The sequence below is a fragment of the Chaetodon trifascialis genome, chromosome 14, assembly GCF_039877785.1.
Source record: "Chaetodon trifascialis isolate fChaTrf1 chromosome 14, fChaTrf1.hap1, whole genome shotgun sequence".
NCBI lineage: Eukaryota > Metazoa > Chordata > Actinopteri > Chaetodontiformes > Chaetodontidae > Chaetodon > Chaetodon trifascialis.
In genome coordinates, this window is record NC_092069.1 from 8,219,045 (window position 1) to 8,245,174 (window position 26,130).

The 26,130-nt window shown below is 44.8% G+C and overlaps 4 protein-coding genes across 9 annotated transcripts in view; 2 read left to right on the forward strand and 2 right to left on the reverse strand.

Annotated features, from left to right (window-relative positions):
• Window positions 1-128: 128 nt before the first annotated feature.
• psma6a (proteasome 20S subunit alpha 6a) lies at window positions 129-4,683 on the forward strand. The gene is made up of 7 exons (XM_070979917.1): window positions 129-299; window positions 909-1,003; window positions 1,171-1,252; window positions 1,752-1,907; window positions 2,027-2,205; window positions 2,929-3,023; window positions 3,407-4,683. Exons 1-7 carry the CDS (start codon window positions 224-226, stop codon window positions 3,462-3,464), a joined length of 741 nt encoding a protein of 246 aa, XP_070836018.1. The 5' UTR covers window positions 129-223; the 3' UTR covers window positions 3,465-4,683.
• A 141-nt stretch (window positions 4,684-4,824) lies between these two features.
• On the reverse strand, window positions 4,825-9,535 carry nfkbiab (nuclear factor of kappa light polypeptide gene enhancer in B-cells inhibitor, alpha b). Its single transcript, XM_070979781.1, has 6 exons — window positions 9,205-9,535; window positions 7,629-7,734; window positions 7,290-7,500; window positions 6,465-6,553; window positions 6,064-6,324; window positions 4,825-5,968 (listed from the first exon to the last, which is right to left on the reverse strand). Exons 1-6 carry the CDS (start codon window positions 9,456-9,458, stop codon window positions 5,933-5,935), a joined length of 957 nt encoding a protein of 318 aa, XP_070835882.1. The 5' UTR covers window positions 9,459-9,535; the 3' UTR covers window positions 4,825-5,932.
• An 8,838-nt stretch (window positions 9,536-18,373) lies between these two features.
• Window positions 18,374-21,694, forward strand: LOC139342436 (insulinoma-associated protein 2). Its single transcript, XM_070979528.1, has one exon. It carries the CDS (start codon window positions 18,418-18,420, stop codon window positions 20,416-20,418), a length of 2,001 nt encoding a protein of 666 aa, XP_070835629.1. The 5' UTR covers window positions 18,374-18,417; the 3' UTR covers window positions 20,419-21,694.
• Window positions 21,695-21,822: 128 nt separating this feature from the next.
• Window positions 21,823-26,130, reverse strand: part of ralgapa1 (Ral GTPase activating protein catalytic subunit alpha 1) — a 63,550-nt gene continuing 59,242 nt past the window's right edge. For 5 of the 6 annotated variants that reach the window (XM_070978621.1, XM_070978626.1, XM_070978623.1 and 2 more), the window contains one exon: window positions 21,823-25,188. In XM_070978621.1, coding sequence (XP_070834722.1) covers window positions 25,043-25,188 — 146 coding nt within the window. In that variant the 3' untranslated portion in view covers window positions 21,823-25,042. The remainder of the gene's footprint in view (window positions 25,189-26,130) is intronic. The other variant, XM_070978622.1, reaches the window with a different exon arrangement.

Genomic DNA, 26,130 nt, shown 5'->3' on the forward strand with positions numbered 1-26,130 from the left:
AAGTCTGCAGCATTCCATTGCAACAATGCAAAGCAGCAGCAGGGTCACAGTCAGTGGTGACATCTGTAAACTACAGAGCTGCCAGGTTGACCCGGATGTGGAAGCCTTTAATCGGATACGTCATATCCGGAGTAGCTGCTTGGCTTGTTTTGCCTCTGTTTCCTCTCAGTTTACTTTCAACTTCAGTCTACACCAGTGTTTACCTCACTTATTTCCAGCCGTCATGTCTCGGGGGTCAAGTGCAGGGTTTGACCGCCATATCACCATCTTCTCTCCGGAGGGAAGACTCTACCAAGTCGGTAAGCGGTGAAATAATTGACCAAAACTCAACCTGCTCTGTCATCACAACTGGCTAACATGCTAACTTTAGCTAGCAGCTTCTGTCTAGCCCAGTCATACTTCATTGTTATTTAGCAAGAATTTCATTTCAGTACATCGTGGTAGGGTGAAAATGTAATCAACAAATTATTAATTGTAAGTGAATATAAGTTAGTGAAATAATAATTAAGCAACCAGGTTCGTTTTGTTGCATTTGGTTCAGCTGCTTTAGCTAGCTTCATTTAGCTAAGGAGGAGTGCTGCCATAAATTCGAGCTAACTAGAATATTTATTTATTTATCTTTCGTTCGTATTCTCATTTCTCATTGTTAACCATTCTAGCGACCAGTTAGGTAACATATTATTTACCCCCAATTCTCACAATTTTCCTTGGTCATTCTCTCAAAGGGGTCGTTAAAACTGAGCTGTGTTGAGACAAACTTGTGAAACTATACTGCCACCGTCACGTGTTCTAAAGGGATTTGTCATAAAAAAAAAAAGTCATACCATTTGCATTTACAATTACACGCAAAAGTAGTTTGGTGCACACTTGTAGCTCATGAGTTCATTTTTCTTTCTATCTGTCTTAAGAGTATGCCTTCAAAGCCATCAACCAGGGGGGACTGACCTCCGTGGCGGTCAGAGGGAAGGACTGTGTAGTGGTCGTCACACAAAAGAAAGTCCCAGTGAGTACACACAACCACATTAGAAACACTCAAAAGTGTGTGTTTCTGTGTCTTCTCACATCATGTGGTCACATTCCACAGCTGCTCTTATGGCTGTTGTATCACTGGTGGAGTATGTGTGTGGTGTACGTTTCTCTACTTTTGTCTTTGTCATGGATTTTTCTCAGGACAAGCTTTTGGATGCCTTGACAGTCACACATCTGTTCAGAATCACAGAGAACATCGGCTGTGTCATGACTGGCATGACTGGTAAGCAATGTCTCGTCCAAGTGGTGGTGAATACCCTAACTTAAAGGCGTTTAATGGTTGTCAGCAATCATTTTTAGCTGCTTTTTTGCAGCTGGACAAAGATCGAGGGTGTGCGATTTTAGTCAAGTACATTACAGAACATCACATAACACAAGATACCAAAACCACCTACCTAGTTTGAAAAAGAGGTAAAACCTGAACAGCTATGAGTTTCAAGTGCATTGTTGCGAGGGAGATAGAAAACGAAAACTCTGAACCTGGAGCTAGAACTGTACTTGATCATGGACTGGCTTGTCAACGACGTCTAAAGAAATGAATTATCCACCTCTAGTATTGTCATTTCATGGATCCAGTTACAAAAAGAAGTTCTATTGTATTGTTTCACTGTATAAAAATTGAAACAACCTGCTTGTGTGGTGTTCTTTCCTGTATTTGTTCACTCTTAAATTCATTTGTGTGAAATGCTTTTTCTGCCTCCTCCTCCTCCTCCCCCCTCCAGCTGATAGCAGGTCTCAGGTGCAGAGGGCGCGGTATGAAGCGGCTAACTGGATGTACAAGTACGGCTACGAGATCCCTGTGGACATGCTGTGCAAACGCATGGCAGACATCTCCCAAGTCTACACACAGAATGCTGAGATGAGGCCGCTGGGCTGCTGTGAGTTGTGTGCTTGTGTGTTTGTTTCTAATGGGCTGTTTAAATCGATGACATTGCCTGCTTCTCTCTGTTCCCAGTGTCCTGTCATCATTCCTGTCTGTCTTCTGTCCTTCCTGCAGGTATGATAGTGGTTGGACTGGATGAAGAGTTGGGTCCGCAGCTGTATAAATGTGACCCAGCTGGCTACTACTGTGGCTTTAAGGCCACAGCAGCTGGAGTCAAACAGACTGAGGCCACCAGCTTCCTCGAGAAGAAGGTCAAAAAGAAGCTGGATTGGACCTATGAGCAGACTATAGAGGTAACACACACACACACACACACACACACACACACACACACACACACATATATAAGATAAGATATACCTTTATTAGTCCCACAGTGGGGAAATTTCAGATATATACACACACACACACACACACACACATATATATATATATATATATATATATATACACACATATATACACACACACACACACACACACACACACACACACATATATATATATATATATATAGGCATCAATGCAATCACCAGAGTTTTATCAAGCTCCCCATATTTATTATAGAACTCTGGTAAGTTTAGGTTCATAATGCCACATGGGATTTTTCTCCTAAAACAACCCTGCTGATCGCAATTTGGGAATGTTGAATATTGTCAGGAAAAAAACAAAATAGCCAAAAGGCTTTTTATAGCCAATTTAAATCAAAACCTCAATATATGTAACTGACCCTTAATCTCACTTTGTGCTTCACTCCACTAGAGAGGAAACCAAAGTGTTGCTGTTGAAGGAGTGACATTAAGTAATGTCCATTAATGTACAGAAAGTTATGGATTTAATTATACACATCAGGAATAGTAAGAAATAATATGAATTGAATTTTTCTAGATTATGTGACACTGGGCGCCTTGCTGTTTCCAGATGCATCTACTTGCCAGATGTGAAGTTGAATGTACTTTCCTCTCCTCTCCTTCCTGCCGTGCTTCTCATCAACTCTCCCTCTCTTCTCAAAACAGACGGCCATCTCCTGTCTGTCAACTGTCCTGTCCATCGACTTCAAGCCCTCTGAGCTGGAGGTGGGAGTTGTAACTACAAAGGAATCTAAATTCAGGTGAGTATTTTCCTGAGACAAAGAAAGTATCTTGATAGCCACGAGTGAGGAATATGATAGTGGCCACAGTTAAATGGTTTTTCCACTGCCCGGCTGTGCCTGTAAATGGGTTTTGCAGGATAGAAATGAAGCAGAGCGTCACTGAAAACAGGCACATTTAGACAAACTTCCTGTATAGATGTTACAAAAAACAGGAGAAAAGCCGTCTGAACAGATTCCATCGCTCCTGCTTTTCAAGTCTTGCAGATTATTTTTAAGAATGGATCAAACAGACAAGTTTTGTCATGGAAATTCCCTAAAAACTCTCGACGTGTCCGTTTGCATGTAAGACCTTCAAAATCCGCCACAGCAGAAATGCTGACTGTTCAGTGTTTGCGTTCCAGGATTCTGTCGGAGGCTGAGATCGACACTCACCTGGTGGCTCTGTCTGAGAGGGAGTGAGGAGAGTTGGCGGCCATTTTGCTGCCGCTGTCACGACTCTGAAAAGGATGATGAACATCGACACCAGAAAACCCTAACTCCTCCACGCCAAAGCTATTGTCCAGAAGAAAGGCGAAGGAGGAGCTGGTATCATCTTGTTCAGAAGATGTGGTGCTACACAGCGAGCTCGACAAACAAGAAGCCGAACGGTAAAGAACAATGTGGTCCTTTGTATAATACCAGGTGGTTAGAATACATTACCCATCTGCGCTCCTGCATCCTCTCTGGTCGTATCCAGGATCTGACTGGACACAATATTTTCCCAAAAATTTGAGCCCTCCTGCGTTTTCTGTCAAGCCACACTGAGACTCCTCACTGCAGGCAGCTGCCACATGGCACAGAGCCTGGAAAGATGCTGGACATTCAAATCTGTCTAACCTATAACACATGAGTCTGATATGTTCTTGGCCGCCGAGCCGCTGGGCCACAGTGCCCTTTGTGGATTGGAGCTTGGCCTAAATGACTTCAGTTGAGTGTGACGTGAGCAGATTGGAAGACGAGGGTGTTGCTAACACTACAACTACAGCACAATACTTCTTACCCGCTACGGACTCGGAGGTCCTGCAGCTCTTTGAGTCACTGTGCGTCAGCAGTGCTTCCAGTCTTTACTCAGGGCTGCCACACACGTCTTTCTGATTTTCTGTATCAGCTTCAAAGTCTCTACTGTCTTTATCTCCAGGATGATGTTTATGCACTTTGTGATAACCCAGGGAACAGCTGTGGGAATTCACCCATTGCGACAGTCATCGTTGTCACACCCCTGCTGAGGTCTGCTCAGGTCAACGTCAATAGGAAGTCTCTAATTATTTTATTCTCCCCCCTTGTGTTTCGATCCTCCTCCCCCTCTGCTGCCGTTGCCGTACATTACTGCACTTCTATTAAACAATGTTTTTATGGAACGCTGAAGTTCTGTGTTTTCTTTGTGTGTTTAACCTTGCGGTGCTCCGGGCTCACAGTGACCTGACCTCATTCATTTCATATTTATGCCAGAAAATGGTACTAAGCTTTTGTTTGAGCTGGTAAAATCTGGAAATTCTGGAAGTGCTGGAATATGGGGGAGAGATGTCACTACAGTGGCTACACTCCTGGTATTTTATGTGGATGTAAAACTGATTTTTGATGTGCCACTGGTGTTTAAAAGATTGCACATGTAAAACTTCTAAATACACTTTAAGACCCCAAATCCAAAGGTCTTGCAATTATTTCAAAGATGCAGTATTTTATTGTACATTGTACTTCCAGCTGTATCCCAAGTGCCAAGCCTCCATTGCAACTTGAATTTGGAGAGCAAATCCACAAAAAACCCTTCACAGACTTATATAAGTGTGTTTAACATTGACGTCTGATATTTATTTGACTCTTGAGTAACACTCCCTTCGTACCCCTGGCCCCGAACTCGACTGAAGCATCCTGTTATTCAGCGGAGATTCCCTTCTTTGGAGGAATGAGAAGCAGGAATGTCACGAACAGCTGAGTGTTCTGTTCCTGGGAATTTCCTGTCCCTTCCCTCTCAGCTCCACCCTCCTAAAAACTTCCTGATTTAGAGGACTGTGCAATCAGCCTCATTCCACACACAAACACACACGCAAAATTTCCCTCTGCCTGGAAACGAGTTATTGGCACTTCCTGCATGACATGCATTATATGAGAATAAAGGACGGACGCTCATGGCTGAAACTCGGCTGTCATGCTCTGATGGAGGTATTTCTACAAACACACATGGTTAAAGTAACTTCCTGTATGATTGCAGCTCTGTAATACAGTGCTGGGTTATGTGTGATCTTTATAGTGATAATACCTAGATTGCAATGTCGTGTGCACACATGTGAAAGCATCCCTGCCCAAACCATCAGGACCAGTTGCAATTGTCCAATCTCATGCCACCCCTCCCAGTCTCCACAAATACATCCACACAGGCTTTTACTGTTAAATATGAGTGTTTTTAATTTAACTGGAGTGTGCTGGACTGTTTGCTGTCTGACATATACAACCTGCTGAACTGTACACATTCACAGCTTCCATAAAAAATACATCTTTGTATACACAGCATTTACAATATCATACAACAGAGCTGTTGCAGGTTCATCTGTGTGGATGGATGTGTTTTTTTTTTTTTTTTGCGACATGATTTGAGTGTCCACGAAATACAAGCGATCCTCTTCTCATAATAATCCCATCATCGTGTGTCATGGTTTCACATCTCAGCGTGCGTCTGCTCTTCCGCAGCCCAGAGCGGGCTCGTTGGTTGAGCCTCCATTTGATTCTCCTTCGCAGCTGCCTGTCCGTCAGCGGTCACGCCCGCGCCGTGTCTCCCGCGCTATCGGGCTCGTGACCTTACTGCAGGAAGCAGTAGACGTGCCGAGCCATTTCTCTTGTCCTTTACAGTCATCACCACAGCCTCTGTAAATTCCTCTCTCCACCATTTCCTGCTAATGTCCGTTCCACTGGATGTCGTCATAGCCCACCTAGACACACACGGAGGACAGGAAGATGGTTACGCACTGACTGGAGAGCAACTTTCAACGTTAAGGTGGAAGCTCTGCATTTTCAATACACACACCTCCTCATCTGACTCCTCGTTCTCCTCTTCCTCGCTGTCGTCCGATTCGCTGTCGGGCAGCTCCCTCAGGTCCGGTTTGGTCAGCGAGTACAGCTCTTTCCTGATGTCGTCGTTGTCGCGGCCGTAGGTGAGGTGGTAGGGGGTGTGGCCTCCAGAGGTGAGGAGGTTGGGGTCTGCTCCTTTCATCAGCAGCAGCTTGACCAGCGAGAGATTCTGCTGATCCACGGCCAAGTGCAGCGCACCGCGCCCGTTACGCTGCTCCTGCAGGGCGGGGACAGAACACGTTTTAGGAGTGTGAGATGAGATTGAGATGTACTTATATTTAATGGATGACACTGTTGATAATTCAGTTCTTCAAGTACTTCCTGAGTGTTCTCATGGTGTGTGTGTCCGTTGTTTACCTGTGCATCAACGTCAGCTCCTAGATCCACCATGTTCTCGACCAATGAGAGGAAACCCTGAACTGAGGCCAGGTGGAGGCAGTTCTGACCTGCAACAAAAACATTAGAAGAAAAGCATTACAACTGGCACCAGATCAGTCGTTTTATACCTGCAGTTTTCTAAGAGTCCGGGTTCCAAAGGTGAGTCTATGAGCTACATGTGCGTTACCATGAATCTACCACGTTAATGCAAACCACCAAAGGAAAGCTTTCATAGGCGTCCATTTTTGTTTTTCATGACTAAATTAGTTCAGGTTTTTATTTATAAAACTTGGTTCCCCACAGAAATCCCCAAACCAGCCAACGATTCCAAATATGTCTACACACAAGTCTAAAACTGAAGCCCTCCACATTTCTATTTGGAGCCTCAGCATCTAACATTATATTCCATGTAATAGATGGGTTTTCGTCAGGATATGATGGCTTGAACGCCTGTGGCATTCCCCCTGTCTGCTTAAATGTTTCCTTCCTCTTAACCATAGTGTTCAGGGATAATGGGCAGCAGAAATGACTCTTTTCATGCCCACCACTCCTTCTTTTAAACCGTATTTAAGACCAGCAGCAGTCTGGGCAGCGTCTCGTCTGCTTCCATGCACTGAGGGTGGGCCACCACACGATGGAAATTACCACCACTGCTACAGAACAGAGCATTCTAACAATGTTCAGACACTGACATTTAGCCCACCGCTGCTAAATCCAAACATTTTTGTTCCCTAACACATAATTCTGACAACTGCTGCTTTCGTCAGAAAAGTCACAGAAGCTCAGTGTGTCCAACAATCTCACCTTGGTAGTTACAGGCAGCCATCACTGTGTGTAGATGCTCCGGCTGACAGTTCTGTGTGAGGACGCTGAAGCACGGCAGGTTACCATGGCGACAGGCGATGTGAAGAGGCGTGTCCCCGCTGTCGTCCACCAGCGTGGGGTCGCAGCCGGATACCAGGAGGCGCTGGCACACGTCTGCCTGGTTTGTTATTACTGCCAAGTGGAGAGGAGTCTGGGATGGCAGGAAGTTAAGAGAAGGTGAGCTTTCGAGTCAGGAGGCGTTTTCACTATTCTGCAGATGAGACTGAACAGATAAACATGTTTCTGTTTAAATCCTCTTCAGGGGCGGCTCTAGCGTACCTGTCGCTGGTCATTTTGTGTGTTGAGGAAGTCTGTGTTCCTGGACAGGTCTATCATTGTCCTGATGTAGTCCTTGGCCTTGTGGATGATGGCCAGGTGGAGCAGCCTACAAAGACAGAGAGGGGAGGTGGAAACCCTGTTACCATATAGACCACAACCAAATATACAAGACTGAAGGAATATTTTCCACAAGGAAACCAGTGACACACAAGTCATTTGACATTTTGTAAGCAAGTGCATAATAGAAAATGCACATACAGCTGATTGTGTTTTTCCCAACTATATCAAAACTGGCCTTAAACCTAATGACTCTATGATAGAGCTATTAAAATGCTAAATATTAAACATACAGGACAGAAAAGCAGAACATACTTTGAGCTCAATCAAGTGCAGGTTACAAGTCATACTTTATCAGATTACTGCAGAGAAGCCTTGATATGCTGACCACTTAATACTGCCGTCCATAGAAGGAAGACAATAAAAAAGAAATAAAATACATAAACTGATTTCCATCACAAATGAGCAGGGAGTTTCCACAAAGAGAACTTAAGTACATCTGTCTTTAACACAACAGTTCACAAATGTCCATGTTTTGAGTCTCCAACCATTCAAAATATCTTCATTTACACTAAAAACATTGAGATTTGAGTTTTGTGAGTGTGATCCAACTTTAAATTCAAAACTTGTAATGGGGATCATTTCATAAGAATCCCATTACAGCACATATATGCAGATAAATAAAATCATAATTAAAAAAAAATGTTACTGATGACCCCAAGTGCTCCCTGGACCCCACACTGAGAGCCACCGCTCCGTGGCGGCTTCAAACCTCTCTGTCCTCTACTTAAATCACTGTATCATATTTCACGCTTCACTGATTGGTATGAGATAGTTCCGGTGTTCACTTCTGACCAATTAAGTCACGTTATCCAGCCTATTTTTCATGCGCGTGCTGTGAGAACAGTCCACAGTGCTGTGTTTGGACTACATTTCCCGGCGGATGAATTGCGATACAACAAAAATAACATTTAGAGTCACTCTTCGTGTTATTCCCCCTGGTTTTACGACAGCAGCAAGCCGCAGACACGCACTGCAGAGCACAGTTTCGCCCTCTCAGCCTCCACAGACTCACATTTGTGTCATTTAAGGTACTTTTTTCGACTTTTTTCTTCTCGCTTCACGGGAGCGCGCGTCGGTCGGATTCCTTGGCGGCGCGCCCGGGACTTTCCCAGTCTGACCCGCGGCCATAGTAGATTCCCTCCTGATAATAGCCTTTTGTTTACGTCCAACACCGCCGAGTCTGACCGCAGCTGGACCCATTATCACAACCGGACACCCGTCCTGTGTTTTCAACACCGCAGCAGCGTACTTTTATAAACCCCCAGTCCGGATTAAGTTAGGCCCGAGCCTGTGAATTGTCATGACAAGCTAGAGGAAGACATTCCCCACAGGAAAGAGATCAAATTACCTCCAAGACCCGAGCTGGGCCTACTCAGGCCAGCTATGACGATACCCACGAAGACCCGTAAATACCCCCATGCGCTAACCGTGTAACGTTACTCCAGGGCTGACTTACGTGTCTCCGTCCTCCGTGATCTGTGTTTTCCATTCGTGCAGCTCTCCGGTTACAGCGGGAGCCTGTTTGTGCTGCAGCGGCTCGCATTCCACCTGGAGCCGACGGATCTCGGCCGCCACAGCCTGGTACTCCTCCTCCTTCAGCGAGTCCAAGCCGCTGTCCAGCCGCTCCTCCGTCGACTGAGCCGGCTTCCCTTCTTTGGGCTCCCGGGTGTAATCCATTTGGTTTAATATACTTGTCCGGTGGAGGTCCATGGTGGTTTGTTGTTCGAGACGAGGTGCGCTCGGTCGTGTTCTGGCGGAGCGCTGCAGCAGTCTGTAAATGCCCTCTGTGTGGCTGCAGCGGGGCGGAGCTAGCAGCTAGGCGGGGGATTTCCAGAAAACTGTCACTTAGAATAACACAGCGTACAGATCGCTGGCTCCAGGAGGGGATTTCTATTGAGGCACAGAAATACACTTCTCACTTTGTCACTAAGAGAGCCGAGTCATTTTGCAGGCTACATTTGCTGCACTGAAAACGTACATATATGCAGAGACGTCTGTCTTTCTACAAGTATTTGGACACAAGAAATGTGCATTTGGTCTCTAGTGAACATCTTAAACTTCATAGCAGTAGTTACCTTGAAAGCATGCTTCTAAGTTATTATGCAAACTATGTTCTTAATCAAACTGAGGATCTTTCAAGTCAGCAGGCCAAAAGCAAAAGGAGGAAATCGGCCTTCCACCCACACCAGTGCTTCAACAGATCAAATGTTAACTCTACAAGAAGAGCAAACACTGAAGTCTAGGAAATCAGAATAACTTGAAGCACAAGTCTCTATATTCTCCATTTCTCCCTCTGGTTGCACACATGTCGGGACATTATAGAGTTTCTGTTTCAACATGATTGAGGGATGGATGCATGGAAAGTCCTAAAACTGCACCTTCGTTAGCATGTCTCCGCTGAATCACTTGACAACAGCTCAGCAGCCTGTCTGTGTTTTGAGAGGGTGGGGGGACCGGCAGGTGGGCAGACAGTCTGCAGCAAGCCCAGGAGTTTCCTCCAAAACTTGACTGTGATTGCTGTGTGATTTCAGTTCGCTTATGCCGTGCAAATGATACGAAGAGCAAGCCAACAGGCCTGCTGCGGAGTTTCCCTGACATCCTCAGATATCGACCCCCACCGTCAGGTTTATGTTTGTTCTCAAAGGCATATTTCACACGTTATTCTTTATGTCAGAGCAGCTCTTAAGATATTGCTGTAGTAGATGAAATGTGCCTTATGTCTGCGTCTGTTCTGGGAAATTGTAATTCACCTGCACTCATAGACAACTTGTGTACAAAACAGTGTCTTGCAAGTGCAAGTCAGTTGAAGGTATTTATTAATTGTCCTTCTAACTATTTCTGATGCCACTGCTGACTTTGCTGTCCTGAGAAGATAATTAAACTCCCCCTGATTGCCTGTAATCACCCAGTATCAAATCCCTCATTCAGGTCCTTTGCAGATAAAATGGAAAGACTCCAAGTTCCTGATAAGGCCGTGAGACTTCGCGAGGCTGTGACCTGTCCCTTTAAAAACAAACACCATGTTGAACGTGATGTTCTGGGGGCCTGAGGGAAACTCCAGGCATGTTTTACCTCCCATTGTTCCGTCTGCGTGACCAGTTAGACTGGGAGGCTCAGGCTCCGCTCTCAGCAGCACACAACAATTCTGGTCAGGAAAATGCACACACATGCAAACGCAGAGTGTTTGACAAGGAAGTAAATGTGCAGAATGCTGTGCACCATCAACTACATTTAGGTATTTACCATGTTACACAATGTTGAATTAAGAATAATTTACTGTGCAGTGTACTGTACAGGGTCTGAAGCAAGAGGGGAAAGACTGTGGAGAGTTCACAGTTCACTCTAAACACAGAGTGTGAATCCAGCCCGCTCGTCACAATCAGCTTTGAATTCACAGTGAAAACAAGACCTCTGTTTGAACCAGAATAAGGCAGATGAATGGAGGAGAGGAATGCACACAGCAGGCTGGAGGATTTAGACACCAAGGCGGAATAAAGCAGTTACACACATTTGCACAAAGCTTCATGTATTTAGACGAAGGGAGCGTCCAACTTTCCATTCCTGAATGAATAGTTATGATCAGAGTTGTTTTTGTTGTCATGTCCACTTTTCTAGATAGAGGACAATGCAAACAAGACAGACACTGGCAAGAAGCACATGTCCTCTGTGGAAATGAAGATGTATGTAAATGATGCCGGTGTGATTGGAGTGAGGAGAACTGAATCATTTTGACCAGAAACCAGTCAGATGAAAACAGCGCAGCTCGGCATCATTACGGTAACTGACATGAAAGTCTGAAACAAGTGACGCTTAAAGCAGGACAGAAGCAGTATTCTCTAAACCTGAGTCCTAGATGTGGAGGGAAGGAAGTGCCCTTGCATAGGAAATGGTTGTCCTGGATTTTTTTTTTTGTGTAATCAGTGTTTTTCTGGGGTGTCTCCCAGCAGGCCTTTTCTGGGCTTTTTAATGTGTAGCCAGTCATCAGTACTTGCCAGATTACCCATTAACAGCTGAAGAGTGGTCTAACTGGAAAACATGGGGAACAGAAACTGAGATGGTGTTATCAAGTCTCTGATAAGATCTGTCTTTATGGGTTCTGTCACTGTAAAGAAGAAGAAGAAGAAGAAAGATTCACAGAGAAAGAAGGACCTTTCAGTAAAATGATCCTGTTTGTACATTTAAGATGGTTTTATTGCATGTGACACGACGTACAGTCATGTGTGGGCGCTTGTTTTGTGTGTGTTCCTTGCATCCTATAAGATGATCCTTTTTTTCAATGCTTTCTGTGTTGGATTTTTCATTTATTTACTTTATCTTTCACTGGAACAAAGTACATAAAAGGAAGTGAGCTGAATGAAAGCCAGGTATTTTTCCTGGCAGTGTAAGTACCTCAACATTAAAAATAATGAAAACACGCCGATCACACAAGAAAAAAAATGTGAGGGAGGAAAACAAGTGGCAGAATAACACTGGCATTAGGGGTAACACTGCCAGTTCCTGGTATCCAATTGTGCATGGGCGATGCTACTTAACTAGTTTCATTAAACCGGTGCCAACTTAGCACCACAAGTATGTTGCTTCATCTAGCTCACTGCTGTGCAGCACGTGCGAGTACAATAGAGGCTGAAATAGTTTCGCTTTGGATATGAGATCAAAACAATCTTTGTCAGAGGCCAAAAGCAAAACACCTGTTTTATTGTGCTGTTAAGATGCAAAAAAATTATGATTTTTGGAGAGAAATGCCGGCCTTAAATCAGTTTCCAGCATTTTAAACTCAAAGTCTTCGCTTCATTTCAGAGCATGACGACATGGAGAGCTGCAGTGTTTCTACTGGTCGCGCTCAAGATGAAGAGTCACTGTCACAGAAATCCAGGTACAGTATCTGTGCACATTTGCGTGTGTCAGTGGGAATCTGTCAGCATTTCAGACATGAGCCAACATGTGCAACACAGAGTGAGTCATCGTGATTCACTCGATTGGCCACACGCACTAAAATGCATGAAGGTAAAGAGTCAAAGTGAAGGATGACTCATCAAATCACATTCTGAACGTGTGACTGTGTTAATACCAAAAGCATGACAGAGGCACAAAAGCCCCCCATGAAGTCTGTGGAGTTTCACTGTTTTAACCTGCGTCTCTACCAGCTTCCCTTTTTCTCCACGTCCTGCTTCCTGCACCAGACTGCAGACTGACTCCTTGTCTGGCTGACTTTTCGCTGTATTTACTGGAGGATTTTACAGTCATGTGGTGTAAATGTCTGCAGTCATTTCAGGCCACTCCATGTTTTAAACAGAAGGGATTCAAAATGACTATACAAGTGTGCAGAGCTGTGGTCAAAATGTGTTCGCTGGCCTCCTGCTTCAGATCACATTGTTGAAACATGTTTTAAGAGGAATGATTTGGTTGAACTTTTTACTTGTGAGGCTGATCAGTGCTTGTTACTTTGCAGATTCAAGTTCTACATACAAAACATGATCAATTTATAACATATGACGTACAGATTAAACTCATTTAAAGTAGTTAAATCATCTTCACCCCCACCAGCGATAACATGTAAATACTGTTTGCACACTATCTTATTAGTGATAATAAAGACTTAAAAAGTATTTCTACATTGTAGTATTGCTGAATATGCCAAGCAAAAAAAAAAAAAAAAAAGAATAAAATAAAAAAATCTTATAATATGACATAGAGACACACAGTCAGGCCATATTTGATATTTCCAGATGGCATTTGTCCCACACATTGCTCAGCATGACAGGTCAAGGTCGAGTCAGACAGTGGCTGATCAACAATTAATCCTAATATTTTATTGATAATTTGAACTACTTTGTGCAGAAATGTTGGATCCAAACTGATCCAGCTTCATATTTGCAACTAGTATATTTAAAACATGTTTATTAACTTGCCAGAGAGAATACAAACCTTAAAGCTCAAACCTTTTCATTACTTTGCAGTAATTCTTATCTACTCTGTTGATGTCCCTGGATTTTGCTGAGTCTGCTTTAATGAGCTGTGGGGGTTTATGCAGTCAGCAGTGCAGACTTCCCTTTTGTTAAAGCTGCTTGTTTTTCATTGCTTCTATGCCACAGCAATTTGTTGCAGACAAAGCTCCAGTTTCCTGTTATTCAGCGCTGTACTGGGCAACAGGCAGCCAGAATCAAATGCGCGTGTCCTGAAGATCAAGTTGAAACAAGAAGTCTGAGTGACAGTGAGCTTCTTAATGGGTGTGCAGACACCAAAACAGGCCGCCCAGGCTCAGCATAACAATGGCAGGCACAATGACAGGAGGGCAGCAGGGTGGGCGAGGACTGAAGCCAGTGGAGGCAGTTTGGTTTCTGTACAGACACGATCTCTGCCAGCAGGGGGAGGAAGAGGGCTGCTGTCAGTCAGCCAAGCTGTTCAAACCCACATCATCACTGCCACTTAATAATAGTTATAATCTAATCCTCTACTGGTTTCTGTAGAGGCCAGCCACGGGGAGGTCAGAGTCCCAGAGGAGCTTCACACTTCAGCAGGGAGGTTCTCTTACACTGGAATTTAAACCCAGTTTACCAAAACAACCACTACTCAAGGCTCACTTACCCCCCTTTTGTTCAGAGATTTCAGCCATATCATCAGGTCTTCATCAATGGATGGAGTTTGCTCAGTTGTCATGGAGACGGAACAGCTGACAGGGAACCTCAGTAGCTGTTATGATTTCATCCGGAACACGATCAGGAGTGTTTCATCCATGTTAGCTTGAGTTCATAACAGGCAAGTGCACCTGCTGACGATGGGCCAGTAGATGGCGCCAGATGAGCACTTTGTGAGACATGAGAGCGACCGGCCGTCTCACCACAGAGTGAATATACTGACGGGGTATATGTGGGGTTCTTTAACTCTATGATAATGAAGTTAAACATGGAGCCCAGGGGCAATGAGCTGACAAGGATTCGATTATGATTTCTTTTTTCCTTCTTTTCTCACCACTCGAGAAGAGATTGGATCAGCAAAGCCAGTGAAAGCTTGCAGTTCTCTTCCTGTGGTTCATTTGAAGACTTTCTGATCAATGTTTAAGTTCATTATAGTGACACGGCTTATGTATAGATGTATGCATGTAGACAGAGAGAAGACTTTATTCTGAGCAGCACAAGAAAGACTGTGCTGCATGAAATGCCTCAAGATACGCTGCTTTTAGTAAGACTGTAGACTGACTGATAGAGGACGTGTCACTGAAATCTGTTTCTGCCAAGAGGATTCTGTATTCGTGTCTGCCTCCTCTGTAAGTGTATGGTATGTGTTTGTATGTATGATCAATGTTAACGTCTCTTGTCATGAATGATTAAGTTCTTTTAATCAAGAAACCAGTATAACATTGCTTAATCTGTGTGTTGTTCCTATAATAATCCCTGCAGCAGCCCACAGAGCTCAGACACTTCACAGCCTGACTGTGTGTGTGTGTGTGTGTGTGTGCGCGCGCGCGCGCACGTGCGTGCAAAGGATAGATTTAAACCAATGCTGACCTGTTTTAATCTGTCTCAAACCTTTTTTTTTTAGTTGTAGGCCACATGGTGGAAAAAATAAGGTGTCACTAATTATAAAGACCTTTTCATGGCTGCATAGAAAGCTAATTATCTTGAAACTTTCTAATGTTACATCTAATCATAAACTCAAGTCCTAAAACTAAACTACTACACCACTGGTTAGGTGAGAAGCAGTGAAATGTTTAATTTCTCCCTATTTTTCTATCAGACATTTGACTGCACACACACACACACACACACACACACACACACACACACACACACACACACACACACACGTCTACACGCACAGCTCCCATCCTATAGTCTGAGTTCAGATGTAAACTCCATGTAAACACAGACGAACAGACAGCCCAGCTGTATAATACTGCAGTACTTACAGGCTTGTGACTGAGAAGCATAGATCAATAGAGTCATTTTCAGCAGTCTGGAGGATTATCCACCTCACTGCCCACTGATGCGATGCAAACTAAAGACACACACACACACACACACACACACACACACACACACACACACACACACACACACACACACGCACGCACACACACACACACACACACACACACACACACACACTTCATGTCCTCCAGCCAGCAGCGTCTTCAGCCTGTCTGTGGATCCATAATTTTACAGGACACTGACTGAGAACATTTACCCTGTGTTTAAACTATTGAAAAGATATCTGTCTTATCCTTTCATTATTTTAATGGTGCAGTTTTAGTCCCAGTCCACTTTTAATGAATTGTTATTAATAATTATTTTAAGCAGTCATTTTTATTTGTTTTGAATATTGCTGTAAAGCTTTAATCTGCTCTTATCGGTGGCAGTCTACAGGGGTTATGCTGGGAAGTGGTTATCTTTGTGGTTATAGTTCATCTACAGCAATTAAAAGCATTTATGATCCACCTGGTGCAAAAACTAGACTTTCATCACTGAAGTGCACTGTGAATAAATCTGCATATTTACTGCAGTTAAATAGAAAAAAACAGTGTAGCTAGATTACTGTTAAGGAATATTTACTTTTCATGGTACATTAGAGATACATGGAGGACGAGAGCCATACTACCTGACTGAATGTGGTGTGATAGCATCATAATATGGACGTACACATCAGCCAGGCAAAGTCATAGAATTCTAAATTATGAGATATTAAGTAAGGTGAAATAAATCACAATTTTTACTTTTTTGAGCAAAATTTTGAGAACTTAGCTTCTTATTTTTCTAATTATTTATTTTTCTTATATACATATATTTTTGTATACACCCACACACACTATATGTATTTATACCTACACAATAACATGCTGAAATGACTGAAGTGAAACCAAGTGATGCTACAAAAACAGAGGCCTCAGTCACTCCTGTGTCAGTCAGTTAGGTCAAGACATTCGACAATTACAGTGAAAAACAAGCAAAATAAAGAAGCAGAGAGCTTGGTGCTTAATTAGTTTTTAGTGTTGGCCTCCACCACTCATCTCATTTCTATTCTCATTCCTATTCCCCAGGCGGCCCTCGTCAAGCCAGCAGCTCGACCCTCAAGCTCGTTCTCACGCTCATTCGCCTTGATTGATTTCCAGGGAGCGACGCCGGCTGGCCTGAGCCCACTGGCCGAGCTATAGACCGCCTGGCCCGCGCGGAGGGGCCGGCCTAACCCGGGGGGAGAGGATGGATGGATGGATGGATGGATGGATGAATCTCCCTCCGATCTCTTATCAGCCAGAGCAGCTTCTAGTGGGAGGACGGGTGTGAATAGTCCCTACACACACACACACACACACACACACACACACACACACACACACACAGACACAGACACACACACACACACACACACACACACACACACACACACACACACACACACACACACACACACACACACACACACACACGCACACACAATAACCGTCTCCCGCTCTGTCCTTCACTCCTTTACAGCGCCGCCATTCTAGATAAGGCCACGCATATGTGCGCGCGCGCGCGCGCGCACACACACACACACACACACACACACACACACACACACACACACACACACACACACACACACACACACACACACACACACACACACACACACACACAGAGGGAAAGCTATGCCCGAGGTATTCCCACCAACAACAAAGACACAGATAATCAGACACTTCAGCAGGACACAAACGGTCCATTAGTGCTCTTACAAAGATATGATCTGTGTTTGAGTCCCCACGGATGCTGTTTCTAATTGCACTGACCCCAACACACAAATCTGATCAGGTATTCTTTAAAATCCATTTGCATGTTTGCATGTGAGAGGTGAAGGCGCATCAGCTTCCAGAAATAAGAGGAAACGATCAGTGGGAGCAAGAGCAACGTGTTATTTCACACCCCAGCAAGAAAAATGGCTAAGTGCATTCAGAAAAGCCTAATTCTGCTGAGGAGAGCTATTCACTGAGTAGAATTATTGTGAATAATAATAATAATAATAGTTATTTAATATTTTAATATAACACAAAGGTTTGCTCACAACATTATGAGCCACATTAGAGCAATCACAGACCAACAACAGTAAAAACAAAGTCATATAACGACAAAGGTACCAAGTAAATAAAAAAAAAAAGTTTATATAGTTTATACAGTGTAGCCTATCCCATGAGGCACCACCTGTTTATTTCAAGGTATTCAACTCAGTCATTTTGGGACTTAACTTTGACCAAATCTCCTTTGTTTCAGTCAGTAATTAGTCATTGTTCTATTTTGTCCCCAAACTGTAGGTGCGCCCACGTTTAGGTCTGATATTTAATTTAAAAATGTCCACTAATGTGCGCAAAAAACAAATAGGCCTATAATATTTGGGGTCGATGGCAAATGGCAAAAACTCATTGTTCAAGTGTGCAATGTATGTGCGCGGGCGCGTGCGAGAAGGAAAGAGAGGCTGGTGGATAAAAACAAACACGCGCACCACATACACTGTTGTCGTCTCTCACGTGCTCTCATCACACCTGCGCGCGCCTCTCTCTCTCTCTCTCTCTCTCTCTCTCTCTCTCTCTCTCTTAGCCACTTGCCACTTCAAAGCTCTACTTGAAAGTGGGCTCGATACAAGAGTTGTTGCTCTTTCCGCCTGGTGGTGCCACGCGCCGAGCATCATTATCATCATCACCATGCCTCGAGGATTCTTGGTGAAGAGAAACCGGCGATGCTCAGCCTCATATCGGTCACGACAAAAAAGTAATAACAAACCTGGAACATATGACGGTGACAGCAACAGCGGTGAGAACTCTGAGGTGACAAAACTGAAGGCAGTGCAGGAGAGCAGCGCGTTGAATGTTTTCCAGTTTGAACGGCCGGGTGGACTGTTCCCGGTGTTCCGCGAGGACTCCGCGGGCGTCAGAGAGGCGTGGAGCCCGCACGTGGAGTCCGCGCTGGAAGCAGAGGCGGACCGGCGCGCGCAGTTACCAGAGACGGAGGAGCAGGTGAGCGAGGTGGACGTTTTAACTCCAGATGGTGATTTCTCCTACTCCTTCCCACCTCCCCTTCCACCTCCCCGCGATTTGACATTAACAGAGACTTGCAGCCCCGTTAAACCGGTCGGCACGAGACTGCTGGAGCAGCACGAGGAGGGAGAGAAACAGCCGTTGTACCCCGGCAGGTGCCTGACATCATCTCCAGTGTCGGAGTTACCGGAGCTGCCGTTCCTGGTGAGCTCCACGCCGACCTCGGTATCGACTTCTTTCGAGAGGCTCCTCGCGACCAGCAGCCGCCACGCGCACTCCTACGGGCACAATGACAAATATGACCCGAATGTAGGTCATGTGCACTTGTTCCCGCCACTGACGCTGATGAACCAGGAGCAGCATCACGCAGCGAGAAAACGCTCGTTCCTTGAACCGGACCAACGCTTGAGCAGCAACAGACACAACAAGCAGTCCGTGGGCAACCCGTCAAAGAAACCCAAAGTGAACCGGAAACTTAACTTCGAGGATGAGGTCACGACCTCGCCGGTTTTGGGTCTGCGGATCAAGAAAGAGTGTCCCGAGATGAGGAGACAGCGGGAGAAGTCGTCTGCCCCCGCGGGGAATCAGCCGCTGGGAGAGTTCATCTGCCAGCTTTGTAAAGAGGAGTACCCCGACCCTTTCTCCCTCGCGCAGCATAAGTGCTCTCGCATAGTGCGCGTGGAGTACCGGTGCCCCGAGTGCGACAAAGTCTTCAGCTGTCCCGCCAACTTGGCCTCCCACCGTCGCTGGCACAAACCTCGTCCCGTAAACAACCAAGGAGGAGAGACTCCGTCAAACAAGAGTCAGCCGTTAAAAGAGGCACGAGGGCTCATTCAGCACGAGAGGCAGCCGGTAGAAATGGAGGGCAAAGAGAACGAACTGCTGCGCATAAATACTAATCAGCACCACGGAGCGCTGGACAGTTCCCGCGTCAGGCGCGAGCCGTCCCTGCTGCTGCTCCACCACGGGCGGGCTCGGGACAGCCCGGACAGCGACAGCCTCGCGCCTCCTCACTATGATTCCTCGCTCAATTACCGGAACCCGACTGAAAACTGTCTAGACCTCCAGCAGCAGGTGAGAGCGGCAGACAGCCCACCCTCGAGCCTCCTTCTACTGAACGGCAACCCAGACGAGCGCGCGGACCTGCCCCAGCAGCAGCCGCCGTCACTCCCGCACCCTCCGTTACCGTTTGTCCAGTCGTTACCGGAGGAGGAAGTGTACGAGTGTCGGTACTGTGGGAAGAAATTCCGCAGACAGGCTTACCTGAAGAAACACCTGGCTGCGCACGAGATGTCAGCTCGTGCGTCTCCGCCCCCGTCATCTTTCGGCCAGGTGCGCGAGAACAGTGGCGGGCAGAGCCAGGTGTTCCTGTGTCACCTGTGCGGCGCGCGCTTCCCGTCGGTTGAAATCAGGGACAAGCACCGTCTGTGGCACGCCATGAGAGACGACTTGCTGGCGGGAGCGCTGGGAGGAGGACTCAGACCAGATATATTCCACGCGCAAGGAGAAGAGAGCGGGACCAGGGAGTGCGAGCAGCAGCAGATCTTCACGTGCAAGCACTGTCCGTCCACATTCTTCAGCTCCCCGGGGCTCGCGAGACACATCAACAAGTCTCATCCCACCGAAAACCGACAGGTGATGCTGCTGCAGATGACCGTGCGACCGTAAAACGCGCGCGAGATAGACACTCAACAGACTGTTTTGGACAAACTTACTAACTGTGACTGTTAGCTGTTTCCATTCACATTGAAGTACTTATTTATTTCCGCGATGCTTCTATTGTAAATGCGGACTGAGGCCTGTTTGTTTCAGCTGGGGTCAAATCAATGGGTGCTACTGGACGAGGATTACGGTTGAGTCACTGTGCCTTTTGTCTGTATGTCAGTGAGCATCTTGACGTCGCAGTTGTTTCACAGGGAGTCTACGTAAGATGAAGTGACACTAAAACGATGCAAACTGTGGCCGCGGAACTGACGGAAGACACCAAAAGCAAACGCAAACAAGCCTTTGCTGTGCAGCTGAAACTCGGCATTTAAATATAGTGTTGCCAGTTAAACCAGAACTGTCCATGGTGTTGAAACTAAACCGTCGTCCCACTGAAACTTGTACAAATAAACCACAACCCCTGTCCATGGTACTGAAACCAGTGACAACACCTGAGGCCAGACGTCGTTTCTGTATTTTCTTTCTCCGGTGTCTTTATCTGCATTGGCACAGAGGACGCCGTCTCTTTTCAGCTTCTCTTGCATCTTGTCATATTACACCCAGCACTCTGTAAATGATCTCACATGAAAACACAGTAACGCAGCGGTTATTGTTAATGAACACCTGAGAGAATGGACCGACCGTAGTTTGACTACAATCCCATTTTGATGAGACTTGATTAGAGTAAGAGGGGATAATTTTCCATATAAACAATGAATGACACAGCTCCCTCTACACCTGAAAGACCGTTAAACATGCGTCTGTGGCAAAGTAATCAGATTACACTGAAGCTCAGCAGGAGTCTAGTATGTTACATTACATTCTGGCGTAATATGTAGTGACCTGTAATTACATTTAGAAAGTGACCTTCCTTACCCCAAGAACAGGAGACAGAATCAATGTCCTAACTCTATTTAAAAAATGTTTTAATGTACCGTGAACAATAAAAAAAGAGAACATAATCAGACCATTACATGCCTTTTATAGTAAATGTGCCGGTAAACTTCTGCTATAAAATATTTTCATACTGAAATGGAACATTTAATGTAAGTACTGCTAGTAAAAGATGTCTTTTTGTCTTTATCGATTGTAAATTCCTGTTGAAATATTTGCTAAATGCCTTCATGATGCTAAAAATGTATTTGTGATTCTATGAAGCCTATACAGTGCTATTTTGATATGTTTCAAGTTGAATGTGAAATTTATTCAAAATTACTGTCAATAAATGCTAATACAGTATAAATGCAGAAGAGTCCTGCTCTGTCAACTGATTCATGAGGTCCACACACACACACACACACACACACACACACACACACACACACACACACACACACACACACACACACTGAACACATGAATCAGTCAGTGGTATGAATCATTTATTGTCAAATTCCGTCATCACTCTGTGTCCAAAAGAGACATAACACATTTACATACTACAGGTCTGACAGTAACATAGTTTGAGGAGTGTGTGTGTGTGTGTGTGTGTGTGTGTGTGTGTGTGTGTGTGTGTGTGTGTGTGCGCGTGCTGTGATACAGCTGTTACATGATCAACACATGCAGTTAGTACTGAACTGGTGTCATGCAGTATGTACAGTCAGTAGTTACATACATCAGCTTTGTCCCAGGCTAACGTGTGGACAACAGCTGAACCTGTATCCATCACAGCATCCTGAGCATCCATCCACACAGGCACAGAAGTTCCAAATATTCGTCTGTGAAGGGACATTTCTGCAGTTGATATGGCTGCAGAAGAAAGAGTCTGACCTTTCCCCTCACATTTAGACAAACTAGATGTCAGATTTGGGTGAAAAGGGCTGAAGTCCTCAGGGTGGTTGATATGAATCGTCTGTAACGGTGAAAGGCTTTGGATAACTTTTTCTACACGTTTCGGTTGCTGCTTCTAGTTTTTAGTCTAAAAAAGAAAACACAAATTTATGAGGTAATACATCTGTTTTAGTGATCATCATGTTGAGCTGAACACTGAATCCTATTTTAAATCTGCAAATTTGAAGTGTTTCCAATTTTTTTCCATGACACATAAAAAGCAGCACTGTGACTCCAGAGCTCATGTGGCGAAACAGGGATTTTAATCCAAAAGGTGTAAACAGGGCGCTGCTGTGTGGTGTCGGCACTTGGACAGAGTTCAGGCTGTACTGTAACAGGTTCAGGTTGTCAGAGCGTTTAACAGGATGTAACCACGCACACTGAGACGCAGTTGGCGACTGGCAGGTGAGCTGTAGTCTATGTTCAGATCAGTCCCAGAGTGCAGTGGGGCTACTGGCCCACGTGCTTCAACCAATCAATGGTGCTTGGACTTCAGCAGTAACAAGAGGTGTAACAGCAATAATTTAAAAGGACAACTCAAATCTCAAAGTGATTTCAAATATTCACAAAGTAACACCACATGAATTTGACTGGCAAATGTCTAAAAGCTAACAATTTCAACTCCCACAAAGGGGGCAAAAGAAAAAAAAAAGGTACAATCCCGTTCCTCTCTACGGAGAATCTATGGCTGAAATAAAACAGAAAAATATCAAACAGTAACAGAAAACACAGCAGTGAGGTCTGATGCAAAACCTTGAACTCAGATCCACATTTTCAAACGCAGATCTTTCATATGTTTGTTTCCTTTAGGCCATGAAAACAGGAAATCACCGAGACGTGCGGAAAACACGCCGTCATTTGAAAAGGAGGACACGACGGAAGTACTTGAACGCTGATCTGAAACCTTGTCAGCCGTATTTGAGCCGAGCTGAGCCGACGGAGTGTGAAATGACGGCGTTAAAATACATGAAAGTCAAGCTTAGTGTTACATTTCGTGATTACATGCGGATCCCCTCCGTTCAGACCTGGACCGGGGATGAGTCGATATATAAGAGCAGCGTGAAACAAAAAGCACAGAACCATTCGTATCTAACTGATGAGAAGCTGAGACCTCTTTCCTTTCTTCCCCTCTTTGGCCTTGGATTTACAGTAACTCTTGTTTCCCCACCAAAAACACCCCCGCCGAGCCCCGTCCAGCAAAATGTCAAACAATAAAAAACCATGGTTCTCTTCCATTAAACTCCCCCCGCCTGGCCGTGGTACTAAGGTTACGCATATTAACAGTAAAGAATGAATTTTCCTTTAAACTCCGAGACAATGAAGTGCAAACTGGTTATGAAGAGGAAAAACCACTGAAACGTAACATCGTGTAGTGTCAACCCACTGAAGCGGATATGTGATTCGAGGTTAAACCACAGTTTGGCTTTGGCAGCTTTTCTCACAGGACAGTATTTACACAACAAGCCTCCTCACACTGTACACAATCTTATAGATATTCATATATATATATATTTATACTCATACATATATAGATATACAGAATATATATATATATATCTATAGTCAAAGGAACAAAGAAAGAAACGCTGTGGTTCGATTGCATCAGGTGACGGAGCGACACTGAACTTAAAAATACAGCAACATTCCTGTTCGGCTTGAAAAAACAATTTACAGTCAATTAAAAAAAAAAGGAAGAAAATAAATGCAACGAACATCAGTGCTTGTTCACATTTTACAGCATGAGGAACAAAAAGAGGTCAAAACGAAACTTTCTGCGACAAGTGCTTCCTCTTTGATCAGTAACGTCTCGTTAGCTTTGCAGACAGCGCGTTGAAATAGTCCCTCCATCATTACTTTAACACTGTTTCTCACACGGATTCATTCGAAGGGTCAGGAGGGGATTTTTCTTCGGGATTCAAACACGCCGAGTGCGTCCACAATGACAGGGTTTTATATTGTTATTAGCAAATAGATGAGTTGCTATTTACATGTGATGAGGGCTGAACTGAAAGCGACCCCAGGCCTAATGCTGTACTGAGAACAAAAATAGACTTTTATCTTTCCTTCTTCAAGCAGCACTGTAGGTGCAGCCACTCTGAAATTGACCTTTTTGTATCAAAACTCGTGTTTCTGTCTGTACACACATGGACTGATTATAGTACAAATATACAGATTGCCCAATAGCGACTTTTGACGACACGGACTGAAGAGTCTCTGCTTTTGTTTCTCTTTGTTCTGCAGTTTGACCTCAGAGTATGATGTGGCACACTTACACTTTTTTTTTGTTTTTTTGTGCAGTCCCGGTTACACTGCAGTTTGAGCGATTTCTAACATGGCACAGATTATTATGAAGTAATACTGTGCTGCTCAGCTGCAGCTGTTTCTACTGTGGCAAAGGTCGGCATGCTGCAGCACTGGATCCACTGGGTTTTTGACAGCAAAGCTCAGGATAAATCAGCAGCTGGGAGCAGTTTCAAAATAAAGTTACGGTATAATATAGTCCACAGAACACTATTACATATGTTTTTGAGAGTACAACTGTGCGTCTAAGCGTTCTGTACATACAAGGCCAGTGTCCTATCAGAACGGCAGCATGCTGGATGATGTGTATTTCAACGTGTGTCACGTTTAATGTCTTGTACTTTTTAAGTGCAACTGTAGGCCGAATTTCCTCTGGAGAAACATTTTTCAAGGACTTAAGAGTCTGACTGCTTGATCAGACATGACGCCACGTTAAGTGTTAGTCAATCTAGAGATCTTAAGTCTTGTTGGCCGATCCAGAGGAGCGTCGCAGCTTCATGGACATGCGGCTCTTGCTAGTCCGAGGAGACATGGGGGACGCCGAGTCGCTCCCGGCCTCCCCAAGAGCCGGACTTTCTCCCCGAAGAATCTCTAGGCAGGAGCCTGAGGAGGAGGGAGGGGAGAGTGTGAAGGGAGGGATGAGTTGAGGGGATGGGGGTGAGGAGGGTGGATGGATGGGGGAGGCAAGGATAGAGAGAGGGGGAAGGAGGTAAATAAGAGCAGAAAGGGATGAAGGGACAACAAGAAAATTACATCACACCCCATGATGTTCTCCTGAGGCAGACTGCACAAACCCCTACAGTCACACAGGCAGGACAGACAGAGTGACACACACACACACACACACACACACACACACACACACACACACACACACACACACACACACACACACACACACACAAAAAACGACAGACAGACAGCTAGAAAGAGACATACAAGCTCTATTTACTCAATTTCTATTCTATACTGGGACAAATGCTGTGGGACTTCACACTAACTGCCTCTCCTGCTCCATACACCTGCATGCTGGAGAAACAGTCCACAGCTCAACGTGCAGAAAAAGAAGGCCACATGTTGTCTTTTCTGACGTCTTGGCAGTGAGGCCCTCTGAGGCTGGATGTGTCATTAAAAGCTGTATAAATAAACTTGCTGACATCACATAATTAACACCTGCCTCGCGCTGTCTGCTTCTGAGGCAACACGAGCCGGACAAGTGTTTAAATTTAGTGACAACACAAAAGCAAAGTGCTGAAGCTATGCAAACAACTATTTTATCTACTCTTTCAATGTCATTCAATCCTCTTCTGGAGCTCTGCTCTCATTGGCTAACGCTGGTCTCTGTTCAGCTATGAGTGGATGAGAAGCTCCATTCAGACCTGAGTTATAAGACACTGTAGAGGTGATGCTTCTCACTGGATTGGATGTACAAACAAATACTGACTTACTGATTGCCCAAACAGCACTAAATAAAACACATGGATGTTGAGCACCATGGTGTCACATTAAAGTAAAATTTGGTAATATTTTTTAAAGTGGCTGTTG